Raw genomic sequence first — 16,447 nt, 5'->3', positions numbered from 1 at the left:
GTACGTCCAGGAATGCATCACAGCATTCAGGAAGTCAAACACCATCACGCTTTTGGAATGAGCACATTTATTTAAGAGTATAACTTACAGCTTGGCCAATGTCCCAAAATTCAGGATTTCGGTCAAAATTTATTTACAAAGTTAATAGCAGTTACTGATGTTAGGATTAATGGAGGCTGTACACTTGTGAAATCACTAGAAACCACATCTCCAGGTGCTGCAGAAGCAAATTTCCACTCTCAGAGGCTGGAGAGAGCACATCTTGCAAAAGGCAAATAATGAAACTGCACCAAAGGGATAAGAAAGGTCACTTGTCAAGGTTGCATTGGTCCATGTCACCGCGAGGGGATAATCTCCGACAAGGAGCTCATTTTAGCGCCAATCCAGAGCTTTACTCAGAGTCACGCGCCAATAGCACCCAACTGTCTAACTTTAGAAAGCATGACTCATGAAAAGAGCCCTGCCTCTCCCAGGTCAGTACGCACCCCTCTCCTCTCCCATTTGACTGGCTTTGGACAAAGTGCTACGGTAAACAAGGGGGTATTATATTCCCCAGGGCAAATACACATCCAACCTCGTTAGATCTGCCAGTGTCTGGAATGGCACATCTCCGTGCAGCAGAATTGCATGGGGCCATAGTGACACACAGCAGTGCTACATGGTCCCCTTGTTGAGCCACTCTGGAATGGTAGAGGTGACTCTTTGCGTCAGATTTTGACCTCACCTACTCTGGTGCAAATCAGAAGTCCATTGAAGTCAGTGGGGCCAAACCAGCATAGAACTGGTCTAGGTTAGAGAACAGCCTCTCCCCCGCTTTCAGCTGTCTCTGAACCTCATGAGCAGTTAAGACTGCTGGCCACTGGGAAGCTGATTTTTCTCCCCTCCTCCCCCTTCAAGACTGAGGATCTAGGGTGGTTGAATCATCACAGCTTTTTCAACGGAGCCCTCACGTTTCATCATTTGAATATAAAATCCCCCACCCACCCACCCACCCTGACAGAGAAGCAATCTGGGTTGTAACGGTGTCTTACAGGGAGGGAATGGACGTCTATAGAAAAAGCATTTTAAAAAAATGTTCCAACAAAATAAATACAAGATTAAAAAAATTAAAACTTCCTGTAAAAAATATCATTCAAAATGAAGTCTTTTCTTCAAGGTGGCATAAAACGTTACGACCGCTACAGAAAGGAACAGCTGGGAGAAAAGGGTTGGCCTGTTTTTGCAATGCTGCGATTTCTTGGAGAAACTCTGTTGAAATCGATGGATTTACAAGCTGGGAGAGATTTAGCATAAGGGTTCTTGTTCTGGCCCATGAGGCATTTCCGAAGAGGCAGGACATGGAAGAGTATGTGCAGGACCCCAGTGTAAGAAAGCTAAGAAGGCTTGGCTAGGGGGAGGTCAATAGGCTCGGTTCTCTACTTGTTTACACTACTTTAAATCAGGAGTGACCTCAATGAGGTCAGCGTCAAGTTCACGTGAATGGAGACTCAGGGCCATTGACGAAATATGGCACTGATCCCGCGGGGGCCTGATCCTGAGACTGGCTGAGCACCCACAACTCACACCAGCTTCAGCAGGAGTTAAGGGTGCTTAGCACCTTGTGGGAGGCAGATGGCCCCATGAACAACAGTCCTTTTTGTCTTCAGAATCATATCCAGACTGCATCTCCTGTTGGCTGCATAGAGCTACCAAAGGGCAAGCTGGATTCTGTTCCACCTATACAACAGCTAAGGTGGTCAGCTAAGTCTCCACTGCAGGATGTGCTGACAGAAGCCAGAAGAATCCAGCTTGACTTTCAGATCCCATTGCGTGAAAAACTCATCATATTTTGGCTTGCAAACGGGGCATGTTTGATCTAACTATCATTGAAAGACAAATGGCTCCAATCTGCTCCCACTGGTGTTACCAGGAGCAGGACTTTTCAGTCTGCACAGTTACCCTCACTGCCATTGTGTGATAATTCAGTGATTACAATTTGCTCCTTAGAAAGAAGGCATTTGGGAGTCAGATAGTTCTTGATGATCAGCTACAGCGGTGTAAATCAGGAGTAACTCCACGGCAGCCAATGGAGTTGCACCAGTATGAAACTGGTGGCAGTGAGAGAAGAATCAGACCCATTGGAGCATTGCCAGCGTAAGACAGGGCTAAATGAGATCACAATCAGGCCCACTGTGTTTTAAACTCCCTTCAAAGTTCCTATCCTGAGAAGTCTCGCGGGATGGCAGATGTGGGCATAACCTCACCAATATAACTGTCCCGGTGGGGGATGGAGGAGAGAAAGTACAGTCCCTCCAGGTAAAGTGATTCCAAGATGCCAACAACATTCCAAGATGCCAACTGTTCATAACTTTAACAAAAACATGGCAGGTACTTTCCACATACAGGGAATTCAGACATTTCCACTGGCACACACACTCATGATCTATAGCCTCGGTAATGAGTATGTATGGGCAGGTCTGAGTGAGGACTTCTCCCTGCTGGAATTAATCTGTGCCCAAGCCACCTTGTGCCCACTGGGAAGGCTGTTTGTGTCCAGTACATTCAAAAAGCCGCTGTCGCAGCAGCAGCTAAGTCACATTCTAGGACCTCTGGCAGAGATTCGTGCTGTGAGGGCATACGGCTATCTTCACAATGGGGCCATTCCTGACATCAGTGACAACTCGCCTATTGCCTTCAATGGCAGCTGAATCATACCCCAGAAATGTCTTTCTTTTACTGATTTAACCTTGGTTTACACTGTTCTAATTCAACTAACTAATTAATCAGAAAACAATCAAGTTTGGCAAATGATTTGGTCATGACACGGTCTGTGCATTTCTTGGGGGAGTTTTGAAGGGCACTGTGGCACAGAAGGCCTTGATGAGCTTGGTGGACAGATAAAACTGGGTCAGTTATATAGGAACTGCAGCACTTGGAAACAAGAACTTCCCCCAGGGGTATTTAATAGTGCATGTGCTGTCACAAGATCAGTATGTAAGTCTGTACCAGAATCAAAGGGCTCTGCTCTAGACAGGGCCAATACGCTGCAACATTATGGGTTGGATTCTTACTGCTTATCATGCACCCCAGTAACCCCCAACACACCCACAGACTCTCCATGCCGAGGAGATCCAAGGTACTTGGTGAGATGCATCTGCTAGGGGACTGAATTGCACAAAGCAATGGCTGCCAAATCATACACAGAGGCTGGGATATTCAAAGGGGCCTGAGGGAGTTAGGCGTGCATCCCACTGAAATTCAATAGTATTTGGGCACTTAACTCCCTTAGCTCTTTTGAAAACGCCCGCCTAAAGGGCCCACCAGAAAGTCCTTGCTCAGGCTGATTTCCCAGTGGTGTCAATGGACGCTTTGCTTGAGTAAGGACTGCAGCACCACGCTCCAAGAGTAAGCTGTGTAAATAATACGCTGGGTTCATGGATGTTTGCTGTTTTTGAAAAGGGCCTTAAGGACTTATTGGATCTCATCAACCCAAATAGCAAGAGGGATGCAGTGTGAGCCTTTGAATTTGGACTATCCCTGTTTACAGAGAGTTAAGTCATGTTAGTTAAACATACTGCTATCTACACACATACTACAGAACACTTGTGAGGATCAGCTCTCATGGATACACACGTATCGACATAATTGTGTCACAGACTTACTGACAACACTACACCGCGGCCATTTTTAGTTTCAGCATAGCAGTAAATCCACAGATTATTTGGAAAGACTTGATCAGCAATACCTAGTATGGTGCTCTTCAGAGACAGAGGCCATGATATTCCAGCAGACAGTCCCCTCAGTTTACTCCACAAAACAGTGAAGGTTGACATTTAACATTTTCACTCCCATATCCATAGAAGAATTGGGAAATCCTTTCAGAATTCATGTATAGCCTACTAACTTGGCAGACAACTACGGCCCTGATCCTGCAAACACTTATACACACACTTAGCTTTATATATGCAAGTAGTTCCATTGATTCCAGTGGGACTTCTCATGAAAGTAACGTTAAGTGTGTTTGCAGGACTGAGGCCTAATGCATGGGGGACTCCTATCAACTTCAACAGGAATTCTGTGTAGGAAGTGGCTGCAAATTTGACCCCAAAGCCAGGTTTTCCAGATGAAATTCTATAGCTAAGGAAAATGGTCTCTTTGCAAATACAGTCAGGGGGATACACACATACAAATCATATCCCTTACAAAGGTAAGGGATATTTCCGAGTCCTCTGAGATCTCTCAGTCCTTTCTCTCTAACCAGTCCTGGGTATTAAACAATCAAATGTGATATCTGAACAGTAAAAAGCTAAACTCAGTTCCCCATACTCTTACACAGGCCTTCTGCAATAGGAACTTAACTTCTCAGCCACAAAAAGACACCAACAGATTTAGCCTTATAGACACAGCTGTCTAAAAAAAACCAATCTTGAAGGACACTTTATAAGTCCCCCTCCAGTAAGAATGCAGGATTTATATTGGATTTGTGTGTTGTTAAACCTTCTTGTTTGGCATATAATATTCCCCCACTTCCCTCACACACAACCCCTATGATAGATTTCACTAACGCTTGCTTCACACTGGATTGCCTATGGCTGTTTGGATCTACAATGCATCTCAGCTTTCAGACTTCGGCTCTTAAAGGAAGTTGTTATTCAATTTCATCCTGTTGATTTCAGCCCAATTCTCTTGTCTCTTGTTTTGAATTCCAATTCTGTCTCTACAAAGTGCTTGCAACCCCTTCAGCTACATGTCAACTGCAAATTTTGTGAGCCTACATTCCACTCCATGACACAAGCAGTTGGGCCATTAATACAAATATAGTGCATGTTAAATACACCAAGCCAACCTAGCTTTTTCTATCCATTATTATTGTCCTAAATAAACACAGATATATTAACACGGCGGCTACTTTGAAACCTGTCATATATTTTACTGACCTGCATGCACACATACAGTCATGAACATTGGCCCAGACCATCCCCACCCAGGCCATCTGCAGGATCAGGTCCAAGAGGTGAATATAGCTGGACCGCTTGGTAATAGTGACAATAATAATTAAATTTAACATCCCCGTGGCGGGGAAAACACCACAGTAGCCCAACACTGTAGCATTTCATTTCAGAAAGGGGGACTACACAAGAATGAGGAGGTTACTTAAACAGAAATTAAAAGGTACAGCGCCAAAAGTTAAATCCCTGCAAGCTGCATGGAAACTTTTTAAAGACACTATAACAGAGGCTCTACTTGAATGTATACCTCAATTTAAAAAACATAGCAATAGAACCAAAAAAGAGCCAACTTGGCTAAACAAAGTAAAAGAAGCAGAGAGAGGCAAAAAGAAAGGAGCATAAACTCGGGCAAATGAATTGTAAAAATATAATTAGGAAGACCAAAAAAGAATGTGAAGAACAGCTAGCCAAAGACTCAAAATGTAATAGCAAAAAAAAAAAAAATTGTTAAGTACATCAGAAGCAGGAAGCCTGCTAAACCACCAATGGGGCCACTGGACAATCGAGATGCTAAAAGAGCACTCAAGGATAAGGCCATTGTGGAGAAACCAAATGAATTCTTTGCATTGGCCTTCACGGTTGAGGATATGAGGGAGATCCCCAAACCTGAGCCACTCTTTTTAGGTGACAAATCTGAGGAACTGTCCCAGACTTAGATGTCATTAGAGGAGGTTTTGGGACAAACTGAAACTAAACAGTAAAAAGTCACCAGGACCAGATGGTATTCACCCAAGAGTTCTCAAGGAACTCAAATGTGAAATTGAAGGACTACTAACTGTTATCTGTAACCTATCATTTAAATCAGCTTCTGTACCAAATGAGTGGAGGATAGCTAACGTGATGCCAATTTTTAAAAAGGGCTCCAAAGGTGACCCGGCAATTTCAGGCCGGTAATCCTTACTTCAGAACTGGGCAAACTGGTTGAAACTATAGTAAAGAACAGAATTGTCAGACACATAGATGAACATAATTTGTTGGGGAAGAGTCAACATGGCTTTTGTAAAGGGAAATCATGCCTCACCAATCTACTAGAATTCTCTGAGGGGGTCAACAAGCATGTGGACAAGGGGGATACAGTGGATATAATGTACTTAGATTTTCAGAAAGCCTTTGACAAGGTCCCTCACCAAAGGCTCTTAAGCAAAGTAAGCAGTCATGGGATAAGAGGGAAGGTCCTTTCATGGATTGGTAACTGGTTAAAAGATAGGAAACAAATGGTAGGAATAAATGGTCAGTTTGCAGAATGGAGAGAGGTAAATAGTGGTGTCCCCCAGAGGTCTGTACTGGGCCCAGTCCTATTTGACATATTCATAAATGATCTGGAAAAAGGGATAAACAGTGACATGGCAAAATTTGCAGAGGATACAAAACTACTCAAGATAGTTAAGTCCCAAGCAGACTGCTAAGAGCTACAAAAGAATTTCTCAAAACTGGGTGACTGGGCAACAAAATGGCAGATGAAATTCAATGTTGATAAATGCAAAGTAACGCACATTGGAAAACATAATCCCAACTATGAATATAAAATGAGGGGGGTCTACATTAGCTGTCACCACTCAAGGAAGATCTTGGAGTCATTGTGGATAGTTCTCTGAAAACATTCACTCAAACAGAATGTTGGAAATCATTAAGGGATAGATAATGAGACAGAAAATATCATATTGCCTCTATAAAAACCCATGGTACGCCCACATCTTGAATACTGCGTGCAGATGTGGTCGCCCCATCTCAAAAAAGATATATTGGACTTAGAAAAGGTTCAGAAAAGGACAACAAAAATGATTAGGGGTATGGAACAGCTGCCGTATGAGGAGAGATTAATAAGACCGGGACTTTTCAGCTTGGAAAAGAGACAACTAAGGGGAGATATGATAGAGGTTTATAAAATCATGACTGGTGTGGAGAAAGTAAATAAGGAACTGTTGTTTACTCCTTCTCATAACACAAGAACTGGGGGTCACCCAATGAAATTACTAGGCAGCAGATTTAAAACAAACAAAAGGAAGTATTTTTTCACACAACACACAGTCAACCTGTGGAACTCCTTGCTAGAGGATGTTGTGAAGGCCAAGACTATAACAGGGTTCAAAAAAGAACTAGATATATTCATGGAGGATAGGTCCATCAATGGCTGCCAGGATGGGCAGTGATGGTGTCCCTAGCCTGTTTGCCAGAAGCTGGGAATGGGCGACAGGGGATGGATCACTTCATGATTGCCTGTTCTATTCATTCTCTGTGGGGTACCTGGCATTGGCCACTGTCAGAAGACAGGATACTGGGCTAGATGGACCTTTGGTCTGACCCAGTATGGCCATTATTTTCTAAAATGTAAAGTTCTCAATCCTCTTGTGGAGTTTCCTTCCTGTTCTTCCATCAGAGGAAAGATCTCCCTTGATGAGAGAAGCAAGGGATTCAGCCCCTGAGCCTTACAGATCTTGGGGGACCTGCTGGAAGACTAGTGCCTCTTCCTGGCTCTGGGGCCCCGTGTAGTACAGCTCCAACAAAGCCATGCTGACAGGAACTGTTCCTCTTAGGTGCTGACGGTGGTGGGGTTCCACAGCATGTAGGAATGTGCTGTAACATGCAGTGCTGAGCCAGCACTCACTGCCGGTGGTGGGCTCTCTCCTCCCTTAGTGAAGGTCACCAAGCTATTGGGAGGGCTTCCTCAGGGTGCAGGCAGAGAGCAGTTTGATGGTGTAGAGGCACCATGCCTGGCCCCTAGACAGGGATCCTACTGGCCCCTCTACTCACCAAGGTAAAGGAGACAATATGTGCTTACATTCCAGGACAGGACTTCCTCAGCTCTTGAAGCAGAGGGCACCTGGGTCCAGTACAAAGTAAAACCCAAACGTCAGCCTTGCTGAATGAGGCTCCATTTCTTTGTCTACAACTCCAAGGTGACTTGCCCATTGATGGGAGGTGGTGGAAAGCAGGCTCCTTATTGGGGGGAACCAAGCTCCTTTTTTACAGGCAATATCCCAGCTGAAATAAAACCATGCGCTGAACTGGCATTGCTAGATTCTGGAGAGGACAGAGAAAGGAACAAAGCTCATGTGGCAGATGTTAGTCACATTGCTTAATGAGCGACTGGCATGTGCTCTGATACTACGGTGAAGAGGGCAGTATAAGGATCTACATAGACTAGACTAGAGGCAGGCACGATACAAGGAGCTCGCTACAGGAACATAACCGGATTAGCTAGACTGGCCCCCCCAGCAGGTACATGGGTATTCAAATCCCAAGGGAGTCCACACCATAGCCCGTTAAGAATCTATCACTGGTATTTGTTAGTAAAGATCTCATTGTGAAGCCTTAAAATAAAACTGTGAATAGCAAAAGTACCTTCGAAATAACAAGTGTGAATGGTGCTAGTGTCTCTCAAGCAAGGCTGCTGTCGCATTGATTCTTTCCCGGCTGTAGTTGAGGACCCAGAGGATTGGCTTGGCACTTGAATGCATAGGGAAGATGCATTCTCTTGGTTAATTCAGTAGCTGGGAAAGTCTTCCGTTTAGTCATGCATTCAAATGGCTTTGTCTCAGCCCTATTCAATCGGACTACAGAGCGTGGGCTCTGATTGTTCACTCTACTTCCTGTATTTTAGACCCCTGAAATCCAGTTGTAATTCAACTTCCATTGTAAATTAGAATAGGTCAGACATTACCCTGCCTCTTCCTTTAAGAACAGTTCAACTGCCTTCTTCTCTCATCAACTACAATCTTTGAGCTCAAAAACAGGATTCATTAAAAAAAGTCGTCTTCAGACACACAGAGAAAAGGTCTATCTAGTATTTAAAGACCGATACACGTCAGAACTCTCTTCTAGAAAGAACGAACGATTAAGCCAAACCAACACCATATTTAGAAAGAGGAAAGAAAAGCTACCTGCACCCTTCCTTTTAAAAAGGGCAGAAAAATTTTAAGATGTCTTAAAAGTTTTAAGATTTTTCTACAATAAAAGCCACAAAATCCAGGATAAAATTTCATATTCAAAGGAAGGTTAATTGAAAACTTTTCGGAGACCATCACATGGTCCTGCAAATATTTAAGTGTAGGAGTAACTTTACTCATTTGAATAAAATTACTCAGACATGTAAATGTATAGGATTGAGGCTACATAAAACTGCAAATAATGTCATGTGGCTGTGGGAGGGCTCGGCCTGGGCAGAACAAGCCTTAAAGGGGAAATACTTTCCATGGTTTTCAGTTAAAAGTGAGTGTTGCCATTAAGGAGAATAGGCTCCTTGCTTTAGCCATCATCTCTGCTCTGGCTGGGATGTGGGGTCTATCACTTGAAGTCTAGCTCGAGATTGGATGTCTTTCTTTAAGATCTGCTCTAGCTTAGCTACAAGTTACTGTGCGCTTGATGCCAAAATCACTGGGTGAAATTCTATGGCCTGTTCCCTTCTGGCCTTAAACATTATGGATCTATTTATTTTATTACTATCTGTGAAGTGTGATACATTCTTGGTGCCTCCTTTCCATCAAAACCCAAGAAGTCTTCTTGGTTTCAGACTAGCTCCTAGAGGACAGGTATCCATGTCACCATTCTTGGCACCAACTGGAGCTTTTAGCCCCTGATCCTGCAGGCAGGCCTGTGTACGTACGGGCCCTGACTCAGGAAAGCATCCCCATTTGGGACAGTGTGTGCCGGCTTACATGCTGTCCTGGGTCAGGGCCACGCAGAGCCCTACGACATCCACAGGACTCTGCATGGGCATAAGGGTTCAACTGCGTGGATCAGAGTGCAAAATTGAGGCCTTTGCAGGCTGTCTCTGTAGAGAGACCAATGTGAACAAGGCCTGGAGACTGAAATCTCCTCTTACTCTCAGAAATGATCCCTTCAGGCAAGGACTGAGGCAAACTGGTGGGGTATTGTGTGTGGGGGGGGGGGGGGGGAGGGGGGATGGATCCCCAAGCCTGTTGGCACTTTCAACAGTATCACATTCAGTGTAGAAATTAAAAATACAACCCCTCCCCCAAACAAAAGAACCCTCCTCTAGAAGAACCTGAATTTCTGATATTTTTCCCTTGCACAACTAACCTGGGATGGAGAGGATTTACACAGAGTGAGTGTGTGAACTCCCCCACAGGAGGGCTGAGAAGACATCTGGTCTTCCACAATTAACTCAGGCAAACAGGATCTTTATTTAGGGATGATACTAGAGACCTTCTCCTGGTGACTTTTATTAGTAGTGCTGCCTCCCGGAATGCTGCAAGGATCAACTCCTCTATTTTAATTTTCACTTCAGTGCTAAGGAAATACAGAATTGGGCCTGTGGACCGATAGTATCCTTGGCAGAACCCCCCACCAGGCCTGATTCTGACCTTATTCCCACCAGTATGACTTGTGTGTAAATCCTTGGCTTTCATTGTAGTTATGGTAGGAGAGGAAAGTCTAGCTCAGGAGCTGCTAAAGGATCATTCATAGGGTGTGGAGGGAAGGAAAAGATGCATCGGGGAGCTGATCACACTTGATGTCTGAGGGACAATCAATGGCTGGCTGAAGTTTGGATTGTTATGGTCCCACATCCTCTCTCCAAACCATGGCACCAGCACCTAGAAGAGATCTACTGAAAGGAAGGCCCCTCCTCACTCTCTTTCCCTCAGTCCTTCTGACCACAGAAATGGAAAGGAGTAAAATTAAACACATTTCTTGGCCATGGAGGCTCTGATATGTTGACAGCCAGCAGGCACATGGCACTCCTGCCTCCAGGCATAAAGGAAACAGGATCGGGCAACCCATAACTGACATGGGCCAACAAACACTCTTGGCAATTGTAAGACAAGCATGAAGTAAACACGGCTCTCATGGCAGAACACAGTCCAAGCCCTTGTCTACACTGGGGATTTGCCCCAGCTGCAGCCATTGGTGGAGCTGTGCCAGTGCACACTCCCCACGTAGACAGGCAAAGCTGCAAGAAGCCATGATTTGCACAAGTGTAGCTTAACCCCAGTTTCAGGCAGAGGTACAAACAGTGACTTTTAGAGGCTTTGCCTGTCTACATTAAGCATTTGTGCTGGTGAAGCTACACCACTTGCTGGACACCAATGGCTGAAACTCCCAGAGTACACAAGGCTAGAGTGAAACATTTGGCTTTGCCGAGAGAGAGAGAGAGAGAGAGAGAGAGAGAGAATGAGAATGAATCTTAATACTAACAACAACAAAGCTGCTACTGTTCACTGATGAACACAGATGGACAGACAGAGAGCCAGAGGATTTCAATGGCCTTTGTTAATTGCAGGAGCAGGTAAGGCCATCCACGTATGTGACTGCACCTGCAGTTCAGCTAGACATCTAAACGACCTACCGTGCTGCCTGCCAATAACTGCCAGACAAGGCTGTGACTGAGAGGCAGATAAAACCAATCTGAAATCTGGCACACATACAGGGAAGTTTCCTTTAGGGAGCAAAAATCCTTTTTTTTTCCTGGTTGAAATCCCAACTGTTGCTGCCACTTACAAGTCCATTACCATTTTCAGTTGGTGACGCAGAGTTATTTAGTCCCGGAGAAAGAAACTTTTGCTTTTTCTCTTTTTATACAAAAACTAGGATATATACAGAATAAGCTTTTTTCTTTCTCTTTCTTTCTTTCAAGAGCAGAACAGCAGGAAAATGTGAAACCATTTCCCCACAGGTTCGGAAAAGCTTGTGCTTTTAGATGAGATCCGGAATACTATTATTTTTAAAAAGGCTTTACTCCCTCAGGGAAAAAGAAAAAGATTTACAAACAAAACAACAGCCTATATCAACTCTCCAGCAGAGAGATGGATTGACAATATTAATCCAAACATCACGCTATTTAATTCCCCAATAAAACATTGGAAAAAAAGGAGCCAACAGTATCCGCGCTAACACTTTTGCTACATATAAAATCTCCAGCTAATATGAAGCCTATGGTACCAATCTCTAAAACAGTTAAGATATATACACATATTTTGGGGGGTATATTAACAAACAGAATATTACAAAATATTAAAGAAGGCAACTCTTCTGTCATTTGTTTCTTTTTGTTTTTTCACTTGAAGTTGGCGTAGTCTGAGAAGGCGTCAATGTATTCCTGCACCACCTTGTAGCAGAATTCGTACTGTTCCTGTGATGTTTGGGAGAGGAAAAGCACAGCATTAGATGAGGAAAGGTACTTTGCACTTATGGCCTGTGTTATGAAGGGGTCAGGCTAGATAATCATAGTGGTCCTTCCAGTCTTGTATCAAAACAATTTCAACCGCATATCTCAGAGTACGTTACAAGAGAAGGGTGAAGCACCATTATTCCCATCGTACAGATGGGCAAAACTGAGTCATGCAGAGGCTAGTGGCCTGCTTTTCAAAGGTGCTGGGCATCTGTAGCTCGGCAGAAGCTACGGATGTTTGGCACTTCTGTCTGTAAGTAACTTCCCGTGGTGAAAAAGAAAGTCAGTGGTAGTGTCTGGAACAGAATCAGGTCTCCTTATTCCTAGCACAGTTCTCCCTTCCTGTAGAACTCCGGTTGTTAGGAGGAAGGGGGTAGGGGAGAGAATCCTCCTTCTCCCCACCATTAGGACTATTTTAACTAGGGAAATTTCCACTCAAAAAACTTGGTTGAGAGGAAGGAAAATTTGCAGGCACATCTCAACTGAGATCTGTTAAGGCATGAAGGGAGCTAGGTAGTGAAGACGCAATAACTCGTGCCTACCAGTGTCTGCACCATATGCGGCCTCTGTAATCTTAAACTCTTCACTGTCTGAAAGACATCCAGAATCCCCTCGGCTTTAACCCTTTCCAGGACAGTGCTCAGTGCACAGAAGGTTCCTGTTCTTCCTGCCCCGGCACTGGCAAAGAGACAAACAGAAGAGCACAGAAAAAGTGAACATCAGGACAGAGCACATTCATTTGGCTGCATGGATGCTCCAACTCAGGCAGTGGGAGGGAAATGCTGGGGAACGTGAACATCTTGAACAGTCTCCTTTGTGCTTTCTAGTTTAACCACCATTTATAGACAATTGTTTTCATGTGAAGCATCCCATCGGACTAACTATCCATTGTTCCCTCCTCTTTTGGGCACCAGCTCATGTCTGGCCAGAATTAGGAGGTCAAACAGCTAGTCAGATGGTGAAGAAGGTTTGGACATCCTATGACATGAGCTGAGTGGTCTCAGACCAGTTCCCAATTTCTCCACATCAAAACCCCCCACAAACTCAATTGTCCCTGATATAGGAGGAAGAGACGCCAAGGACTGAGTAGGGCCTGGTGACAGAATTATTCCCGGACCCTTCCAGCTCCAGGTTGAGGCACATTGGCTGGGGCAGCGCGAGGGAACCTGGCACCACAGCTGTCTGTGCTGCTCCTGATCAGTGGGCTGAGGACGCTGGTCACCAGCCCAGTCCCTTTCACTGGCTTGCAGATCTATCACAGTTACCCAAGACCAGAGCAATGCTGTGTCCAGTCCCTTGCCCTGACGGGGCTGTACCTGCAGTGCACAGTGATTGGATGGTTCCCAGACTGCTGCTGTTGTTTCTGCACAGCTGCAATGATATTGATCATTCCTTTCCCATCACTAGGGATTCCAACTTCCGGCCAGCCATGGAAATGGAACTGTCGAATCTGCCGGCTCTTGTTTTCCTTGCAGGAGAAAAACAATGACAACTTCACTCCACTGGACCAACCTAAGTCCAGGTGCATAGCTGGAAACAGACTGTTGCAAGGGCTTGGGAAGAAAGGTTAGAAGAGAATGATCAGAAGGGCAGTGGCAGCCGATGCCTAATAGGACCAGTGGCAGTGTGCCAGGGAGTCGGTTGGTGGGGGGTGCCCTGGGGGACAAAGTTGGGAACTGGAAACCAGGGAGGGTTTGGGTGGCCCAGAAGGGAGCCAGCAGAGGAAAGAGTATGGGCTGGATGGCAGCAGGGAGGTGGGGGGCAGGGAGTGGATAACAGTTTCTGGTGGGGGAAGGGAACCCCGCAGTGGGGGAGGCATGACCAGAAGTCAGTGGGAGAGGAGGGTTAACAACGGGGAAGGGGATAGGACAGCAGTATGCAGGGAGTGGGGTGAAGAGGGAGGGAACTGACAGTGGAGGTGTCATTTTGGGGCGATTGTGAAAGGATATGGAAGCTGAGGAGGGGCCAGGGGAAAGGGGGAGAATCAGCATTTGGGACAGGGCTGCAGGAGCAAGGGGAAACAGGGCACCTATAGACAGAACCAGGGGTTAACTACAGCAAGTGCCCAGAGATCCCACAGCTGCCTTCCATGGTGAGGGAGAGAGACTCCTACCCTGGTGTTTGTTACTAGCAGGTCCCGCACTGTGTAGCTCTCACATTCCTCCTCTTTTTTCAGCTCCATGGTGATGTCTCCATAGGACACAGAGCCATCAGAAGGCCAGTACTGGGCACATTTCTCCTGAGAAAGCATGAGGTGACGAGGTGAGAAACCTTCATGTGGCAGTGTGAAATCCCCTCCTCCCCATCCTGGCCTGAGGGGTCTGTTACGAGGCGGCCTCGGTAGGCCAGCCACGGTACTCAGAGGTTTAGAGGGGAATTAGGATGCTGCTCTCTAGCTTTGTGCATGAGTGATGTTGCTCTCCATTGGCCAGCACACAGACAGTAACTAGTGAGTGGCCATTTAGCTCAAGAAGTGTTTTGGGAGCGCAATGTCTTGGGTCCTTGTCCCGTCTCCTCACGTCTGAAATTTATACTGTGTCTATAAGCACGTGGATTCTTTGGGGGTAAAACTGGAAGTTGGGCTGCAGCACGAGGTTCTCCAGAGAAGGTTGGGTGCGTGCGAGTTAAATAGTTACATAATTTGGGATGTGTTGGGAACAAGTAATAGGGCCGTCAAAGGGCTGTAGGGCCTTGCATTGATTTTTCCCACCAGTGATGTAGTCATAATGATGTTGCTTTCCCACCAGCTGCAGGATTAGTTAATCCCAGGCACTTACCTGGCCTCTCTCTTCCAGCTCTGTTAACATAACTATAGAGCAGGATTTCCACTCCCAGATCATCCTCCAGAAATCCTCTATTGTGTGCTGGAGAGGGCCCTGGCTAGCAATGTAGGAGTCCTTCTGGCGATAACCCTGCAATTTCAAGCCATAGTTGTTGGGGCGGCAGAACTGATGCAGACTGGAAATCACCCCAGTGCCATCAGCATCTGCAGCAACAGCTGTTTTACCTGACACAGAGCTATGCTGCAATGAACTCCCTCACAGCCACTTTGAAAAGTTCACCCACAAAGAGATTACTATCAGATGGTGCAGAGCATATGGACAAGAAGTGTGAAGGGTTGGTGACAGTGGGCACCAATGTGGGGAACTGGGTGGGAACTCACTGGGAGAGTTCTGTGGGTGGATCACAGGCTCCAAAGCACAGCTCATATGAAACCAATGTGTTTGGTTTCAGGAGGAAACCGCACCAAAGCTCAGTCTCGCCCATTCTCTCCCCACACCAACCAGAACCTGAAATCCCTTCCTGGTGGCAGTTGAAAAACTTGGTCCTTGTTTGCCCAAGGCTTGTGAACTTGGCTGTCTTCTGCACAGGCAGGGAAGGGGATCAGTGCTGCAACAAACCTTTTTCATCTCTAACTTCTATGATCCCGTTTCCTTTTCATTCAGAAGTTGGACGCTTGAACAACTTCTTGTACAAATTACTTGGTGTAGATCTTCTGCTGTGTAGCACATGGTTTTTTATCTTTTTCACGGCAGATAGAAATGGCCCTTTATACCCTCCCTGCCAGTACAGGGTCAGACAGGGGGTGCAGATCTGTTTTAAATGTCCCAGGTGATGAGGCTTCCACCACAGGGAGACTGTTCCACAGGGCAATACATCACATTCCAATCTCCCCTATTATGACGTAAACCCATCACTCCGGCTTATCCCCAGTATATCACATAAGTAACTGCTTTCCCCTTCTGGCACCTACACCCTTGACGTATTTGGAGGCTGCCCTTTCATCCCATTATCCAAACGTAAAAAGTCAAGATGGCAACAGCTCTTGCTCTGCCAAGGCTCTGCCATCACTCATCTCTGCTCTATCAGCTCTGTTATGCCTCATAATCTACCTCAGTCATGCTCCATGGTGAGGACTCACACTACAGGCCATTACTTAGACATAGTCAAAACATTTTCCCTTCCTGGGGAACCTTGTTTTTTAGCATTGATTCTGACCCCAAAGTAGCTTTAATTCCAATGCATCCCGCCTTCCCAGGCCCACTTTTCAGCTATGACTCATCACAGGCACATCATTGAGCTTAGCGATTCAATCACTCTGCCCCACATAGGGTGGTCCAGTAAATTAGTGATAACACAAAGGAAACAGATGATCAAGAGTCGTGTACATGTTACGTAAAGAGCCTTACAGCATCTCAAGCATGTGCCTCTCTCGTGTTGGGCAGCGCGTCTCCTTTTGGGTCTTTGCCACGCATTGTAAGTAGCCCATGTTGCTCATGAGAGCTGTAACCCACGGTACGAAGAGCCAGAGATCGGGTTTCCAGCTTTC

At 45.6% G+C, this 16,447-nt stretch overlaps 1 protein-coding gene across 5 annotated transcripts in view; it reads right to left on the bottom strand.

Moving 5' to 3' along the window:
* Positions 1-11,505: 11,505 nt before the first annotated feature.
* PTPRA (protein tyrosine phosphatase receptor type A) overlaps positions 11,506-16,447 on the bottom strand; it is a 233,052-nt gene continuing 228,110 nt past the window's right edge. For all 5 annotated transcript variants that reach the window (XM_065598358.1, XM_065598359.1, XM_005291495.4 and 2 more), the window contains 5 exons: positions 14,895-15,029; positions 14,231-14,356; positions 13,434-13,585; positions 12,660-12,795; positions 11,506-12,078 (listed from right to left, as the gene is read on the bottom strand). In XM_065598358.1, coding sequence (XP_065454430.1) covers positions 12,004-12,078; positions 12,660-12,795; positions 13,434-13,585; positions 14,231-14,356; positions 14,895-15,029 — 624 coding nt within the window. In that variant the 3' untranslated portion in view covers positions 11,506-12,003. The remainder of the gene's footprint in view (positions 12,079-12,659; positions 12,796-13,433; positions 13,586-14,230; positions 14,357-14,894; positions 15,030-16,447) is intronic.

The sequence above is a fragment of the Chrysemys picta genome, chromosome 5 (genome assembly GCF_011386835.1).
Source record: "Chrysemys picta bellii isolate R12L10 chromosome 5, ASM1138683v2, whole genome shotgun sequence".
In the NCBI taxonomy this organism is placed as follows: domain Eukaryota; kingdom Metazoa; phylum Chordata; order Testudines; family Emydidae; genus Chrysemys; species Chrysemys picta.
The sequence above is the reverse complement of the archived record's forward strand: the minus strand, read 5'-3'. Positions and strand labels throughout refer to the sequence as shown.